Source organism: Hoplias malabaricus, chromosome Y (assembly GCF_029633855.1).
Source record: "Hoplias malabaricus isolate fHopMal1 chromosome Y, fHopMal1.hap1, whole genome shotgun sequence".
Taxonomy (NCBI): domain Eukaryota; kingdom Metazoa; phylum Chordata; class Actinopteri; order Characiformes; family Erythrinidae; genus Hoplias; species Hoplias malabaricus.
In genome coordinates, this window is record NC_089820.1 from 18,084,711 (window position 1) to 18,091,412 (window position 6,702).

General features: G+C 41.7%; 1 protein-coding gene across 2 annotated transcripts; it reads right to left on the reverse strand.

Annotated features, from left to right (window-relative positions):
- Nucleotides 1-379: 379 nt before the first annotated feature.
- Nucleotides 380-5,799, reverse strand: LOC136679567 (uncharacterized). Of its 2 annotated transcripts, none has more exons than XM_066658175.1 (6): nucleotides 5,732-5,799; nucleotides 5,544-5,612; nucleotides 2,986-4,170; nucleotides 2,328-2,490; nucleotides 1,402-1,771; nucleotides 380-842 (listed from the first exon to the last, which is right to left on the reverse strand). In XM_066658175.1, the coding sequence occupies exons 1-4, from the start codon at nucleotides 5,749-5,751 to the stop codon at nucleotides 2,484-2,486; spliced, it is 1,281 nt and encodes a 426-aa protein (XP_066514272.1). In that variant the 5' UTR covers nucleotides 5,752-5,799; the 3' UTR covers nucleotides 380-842; nucleotides 1,402-1,771; nucleotides 2,328-2,483. The 2 variants fall into 2 exon arrangements, with proteins under 2 accessions (XP_066514272.1, XP_066514273.1); XM_066658176.1 differs by lacking the exon at nucleotides 380-842 and adding an exon at nucleotides 864-1,318.
- Between the last annotated feature and the right edge of the window lie 903 nt (nucleotides 5,800-6,702).

Sequence of the window (6,702 nt, forward strand, 5' to 3'; positions counted from 1 at the left end):
GAGGCTCTAAATGTATGTTTCCAGGGAATGAAGTTCTGCTCTGTTTTATTTATGTTCTAATGACATATCAGAGTCTTGAAGGTTCAGCCAAGAACCAAGGTTGGGACTTTCTTGAGGACTCCAGCTCTCTCCTCCTGATCTTCCTCTCAGAAACACTCACTGCTGTCTGTGTTTTTATTTACCACTGACTACTTTCTTTCTGTTTGTATTTACCCCTCAGTGCTCTGTTTACCCCTCACAGTGTTAGTTACAGTACAGATGTCAGTACTGTGCAGTGTTTGTGAGTGAAGTCTGGAATGAACTGAAAGCGAGTATCTCTTTCTGTTGGTCTTTATTTCAGAGCTTTGTTCAGAGTTAGAGTTGCTCGGACAGATTCGTTGAGCTGAAATGATTCTTCACTTCACCTGTAGACCTGGAGCACTCTGGAGGTAAGGCTTTACTGGTCTTCATTCATTCAAATCTAATCAAATCAAATGTATTTGTGTAGCGCTTTTTACAACTGATATTGTCACAAAGCAGCTTCACAGAATTCCAGTAAAGACAGTTTTAATGTAAAATATAAAAATGTAAACAACATCAAAGATGTAAAAATCCCCAGGTGAGCAAGCCAAGGGCAACAGTGGCAAGGAAAAACTCCCTCAGCTAAGGAAGAAACCTTGGGAGGAACCAAGGCTCACAAGGGGTGACCTATCCTCCTCTGGTCAATCTACTGGTAACAATAATTAGAAGTCTGTGAGAACTTCAGTGTAGGGGCAGCTCCAAGGCACTTGGTGGTTGCTGGAGTATGGGCAGCTGGTCTGAAGCATGGAGGAGGAGCTTGACAGTCATCCATCAGCATCCAGCTGGACAGGTGGGCGGTCGTTTATTTGGAAAAAGGTAAAGGGATGGAATTAGTTTTAAACGGTTTGGTGTTTGTAAAGCAGAAAGTATTAACATTTCCAGAGTGTGGCTAATGACTCTGGCAGATCTGACTATGACAGCTTTAACTAAAAGCAGAAAACGAGAAGGCAGTTCGCAGACGGTCGGTTTAGCCTGTCTGTCTGCGACTTGGTCCCGGCTCTGGACTGTCAGCAACTGTTTACACTACACTGCTGACTAACTAAAAGACTGTGTGCTATGCTGCAAGAAAAGAAGGCAGCACCATTCCTACCTATAAGATCATGCTTGCCCTCAAATGTAACCAACTGTCTATAAAGCCCACTTGATTTTCGGAACACCACTTGGACATCCAGCAGTTTAACGCTGAATGTCTGCTGTAGGCTTCAGTGCCGCACCGCATTGGGATGGGATCAAAGCAGATTACTGCATCAGACATCCTCTGGTAAAGTGGACTAAGTTAAACATGCCATACTCTGAGCAGGCAAAACAGCCAACAGTAGCCATGGTATTGCAGGTACTTACCGCTTTTGGTTGATGTAGGAATTTACACCAGAAACGTTACTCCAGGAGCAGGGTGGCAATTTTAGTGCCTCTGTAATAAATAATCCTGCAGAGACAATCTAAAAAACAGATCTATGGACGGTTAAGTGGTAAGTTGTAAAAACAGAAATAACAGAAACAACAGGAAAACCAGGGTGAACAAAACCGCTTCTTCTAAATGGGTACAGGAAGAGCCAAACGGGTTGCCAGATTAGTTTTGTTCATTTTCCATAACCACTTCATCCAGATCAGGGTGGCAGAGGGTCCAGAGCCAGGCCAGAATCACTGGGCTAAGGCTTCTATGGACAGTGTCACAGTCATCCGCAGAGCAGCATCTCATCACCACCAGTCACTGGTGAAGAAATAACATCACAGATATTTACCAACAGGCCACTACACATAACTCAGAGCAGACTTACTATCTGAGGACCTCCTCCGGCTTGTGTCTTTAGGTCCGTTTCAGCTCACTCTACTGTGTAAAATCAGTCCAGTATTAACTCTTGTATGGCCGCCCACTGGGTCGGTGTCTTTCACCTCCTTGCTACCTCTGCCACAACATCCACACTGGGAATACTGAGCTAGAATAATTTTGTATTAATTTAAAAGCCCTCTAGATGTGCCATCAAGCGTTACGGAGTTCTCGCAAGAGCCCTCTGCCTCGTGATTCTTAAGTTGCTTAGTGCAGGGACCAGCAGAGGACCAGGTGTAGCAGCCACAGAGGCTCTATTCTCCCTGTTCCAGCTCAGTGGAACCTCACAATCATTTAGAAGCTGAAATGTTATGGTACAAATACTACATAGTGTTCCTTTAATGTGCTTTCACTTTTTAAATGTTGTCTGGTTTTGACAGACCACCTTAAAATTCCTTCATGTTCCTGCACTGTGTATAAAGTCAAAAAACACACTTACCCTTCTAGCTTTGAATCTGAAGAGACAGGAGGGCCCCCTCCTCCTCATTCCTGTCCCCCTTGTCCCAGTGGGAGCTGGTCTTCCTCTTCTACCAACGGCTCACAATCCCAGGAGTGAGGAATTTACCTGGGACGCCTGAACCGTTCCGTCTCACCACTAGAAACTGATAAAGAAAAAATATCATAAATATTTTAAAAACAGATTACTACCCAACAACTCAGAGCTGTGTTTAATATCAGAGGCGCTGCTAGGTTTATTTAAAAAGACACAAATCAAAATTTCAGTTTAGTCAGATAACTTAAGCCTAAATGGAACTGGCTATCTGAGGAATCCCGCTTTGTGTAAGGGATTCCCCTCGCTTTTGCAATGATGTCAAACTCTATTAAAGCCCATTTACGTCGTGTTTCTATTCAGGTATATTTTTAAAGCTCATTTATTTTTTACGTGGTGCAAATGAACCCTTGAATACTTCTGTGTCATCTACCTATAATGTTATTCACTACAGGAAAGATGTTTCGGTTCAACTATGGACTGCATTCTACACTGCCCCCTCATGGTTCCCAGTGGTAAGCTTCAGAGATAATACCTGTTTTTAATGCTGAGCACGAATGGGACCGTCTGTAAATGCACTGTCTGTAAAATCAAAGTTCCTTCTTACTCTATCTCTGACTCTGAAGAGTCTGAAGAAACAGGAGGGTCCCCTCCTTCTCCTTCCTGTCCCTCTTGTCCCAGTGGGAGCTGGCCTTCTGCTTCAACCACCGGCTCACGATCCCAGGAGTGAGGAATCTCCATAGGAAGCCTGAACCCTTCTGGACATCCCCAGTACAGCTGAGAGAAGGGCGGGACATTGAACACTGCCCTCATGACGGAGTCCGTGATCAGGTAGTAGATATCACGTCTCCGGTGCTCTGCAATTCTCCGCAGATTCTCCAGAGTGCCGACCATACGGAGCAGCTGAGAGTACACCTCCGCGACGGTGGCAGTCTGGCCTCTGTATCTGGGATGAGCCAGCTCCAAGCTCATGAAGAACTCCAGGAGCCCCATCACAGACTCCTCTGTGAATGGCTCCTCCATAAAGTCCGCAATATGGAGCGGGAGCGGCCTTTCGTTTCCGGCTTCCTCTAAATGAGATCTAACATGGAGGTACTCCTGGACAGGACCACGCCCCATATCGGAAAGGGACGCAGATCTTGGGGAAACGGTGGAGCCCCTGTCCTGCAGATTTGAAGGGAGAAGGCCAAGAGACACGCTGGTTGCAGGGGAGGGGAGTACATCGTCCCTGACGGTGCTGGGAGCTACTCTTCTGCGAAAGATGCGAGCAGCTCTGCCGATTAACTTTCTCATTCTCTTCCTGGCAGATATGCACAGCTTCCTGAGGCGGGGACAACAGCTGGATTCGTCCACCACCTCCACACTTTCCACGGATGTGTCCTCCTGATTTTCTGTGTCTGACACATCCACGCTGTCCTCCGCAGCATCCACAGCCCTCCGCTCAGGTTGAATAAACTCGTACCAGGCGTCGCACGGTCCAGAGCTTGTCTGCGTCCCCTCAGAGTCCGTCCCCTCCTCCTCAGTAGATCCGGAGGGAGACGCACCCTCTTCATCCTGCTCCTCTTTCGCAGGAAGTCCTGGGTCAACTGGACCATCAGTTGGGGTCAGTCTCCGGTCATAACCCAGCAGGTTTATGACCGTGATGACCTCCTTCGTAATTTCCAGAGCGAGTCCTTCTGTAAACTCCCTCTGGACATCCACAGGTTTGGATTCAGCCAGATTACCCTGAAGATGGCAGTTCAAGGTGGACAGGACTCTGGACTGAATCCTCTGCTGCAGGAATTCTGCACCCCTACAAACGCACAGTAATGTTCATTTGGTCAAGAAGTAAAGTCTTACCTACAATAACACACCTACATTCTCAGATAAACGGTGGCTGTGATGGCATCCCATCGTTAATTCATATTTTAACATATAACATTTTACTTCAGGTACATTTTCACTCTTCTGTTTGCATACTTCTATTGTGCCTTATGCTGTGCAATGACAGTAAAGTTAAATCAATCTATCTGTCTGTCTGTGGGACATAATTCACAACTTCCAATTTTGAGTCATAATTGTACCATATTCAGTATTAAGTGTGGATTTTTAAAATTGTGTTCATCTCTATGATGCTGTTTCACCCGTTTAAAGAGCAAATACATTTTATCAATAACTTATTTAAGAATATTCACATGTTAGATTTGGAATATCATATGTTTAAATAAATAAAACCTAAATAATGTAAAGCCACAAATCCCCATAACCACTCCATACTGTCACCTGCATAACTTTCCATTCCACCTTAAATGGAGCAGAGTAAAATTTGGTCCCAGTAGAAATGATCCATTCCACCTTAAAATGCTATACTCTTGGTCACGTGCAGAATTTTCCATTCCACTGATTCCATATATGATTCAATAGAGCACTGATTCCAATGTGACCTCTGTAGAGTTATTAAACAGTGCAGCATTTAAGGTGGAATAGGAAGTTCTTACAGGGAACTGATGCAGCTGAAGTCAAATATGAAGATTTGCTCTGAATATCCCTTCATTTAAAAACACGCAAACTCTACACCCTTAATCTGTGGTCATTAATCACCTATTTGTCTAAAACAACCACAGATTTTAAATCCATTATCTGCATTCAATACACTTCTAATCACAAAACGAATTCGTCTAAAACACACAAAAAATGTAAATTAAACAGTTACATCTAAGCACGCTTCGCTTGCGTCTTCCTTGGCTATAGCGCAGTGTTTTTGTTTTACCTGGCAACCTGGGGTTTGTGTACTGTACTGTGATCGGACTGTGATTGGGCAGAGGGCGGGAACTCAGACCAAATACCGATCGAGTGCCGCTCTGGGCCTTAGACGGTTTCTTTAATCTCCGATGATAAATACTGGGCATTTTATAATTTAATACAGCAAATGTTACAGATTTCTCCTTTAATGTACATTTAATGTACAGAGACTGTATTCAGAATAATTCTGGCGCATTTCTATTTGGGCCGTTCCTAATGAATTCTCACAATTCAAATGTTGAGAAAATATATTTAAAATACAGATAAAGGTTGATTTTGGACAGTGTATATATGATTCCGCTAACATCATTCCTAACAGGATTTAATTTCATTTCAGTAGAAAAACACCTGGAAATATATCTGTTTTCATTTAAAAACCCTCACCTTTCTTCTTCTACACAAGCGCTGGGAATGATATTATTGTTTAAAGCCATGATTATGCTGTAGATTTTACTGTAGAAAGATAAAGACAAATTTACATTGTAAAAACTGTAATACATCGAAACACATTTAGTTAAAGTAGATAAAGAAGAAGTGAACAAATCAGAGAGGGAAAGAAGCTGGACACTCACTTGTACTGCAACACGTTCATGTTTTGAATGTCATTATGAGGTAAAAGGCCCTCTTTTATACGTTCCGTAGGCGGGGCCTGTGACATCACACACAACTTTCAGGAATATTCAGGAATTACATGTTTAAAAAAAGAAAAGAAATATATATATATATATATATATATATATATATATATATATATATATTAAATATTAATATTTTATATATATATATATATATATATATATATATATATATATATATATATATAGTTTTTTAAAGAAATACTTATATATTTATTTATTTTACATAAAATGTTTTTGTAATTGTATCCACTATTTGTAATTATTTGTAATAATAAGTGTAATTACTATTTATTCATAAAGATAGATAAAGATATCTCTTTAGAGTAAAAATATTGTAAAATAAATGCACACCTTTCACTTCCCCTTTACCCTCATCAAAGCGTACACTTCATGGAGGGGCTTGTTATAAACAGTAATGTTTATTGAGGGTACTGCCTTCTGTTTCAGACACAGCCTCAACTGCATTTAGAGGCGCCCCCTGTGCGTGCGTCTGGTTAAACCCGTGCGGTACTCGTCACGGAGCCTGTTGTGCTTTGAAATTTTTTTTTAACGGATTCTTCAGCGTCGATCGATACGTGACTTTCTCACACTCTGAAACTCTGAAAATAACCACTTTGAAGACAACCGCTTTTGTAAAGTTACCTCAGAATTTAAATGTCTTCACCGTCCCCTAGCGAACAACAAATAATAAACACCCACTGAAACACAACCACAAAGTAATGTAAGTTAGCGCTTGACATTCAGACTAAGCTAAATGATATTATTAACACATAACCTACTTGTTTCCACATTTTTAAAGTCATGTTAAGTAAGATGTAAATATGCAGCAATTAATTGAATAACTATTGTGACGGGGGTTTTGAGTTTTGTACCAACATTAACATATGATTTGTATTCGTTATACA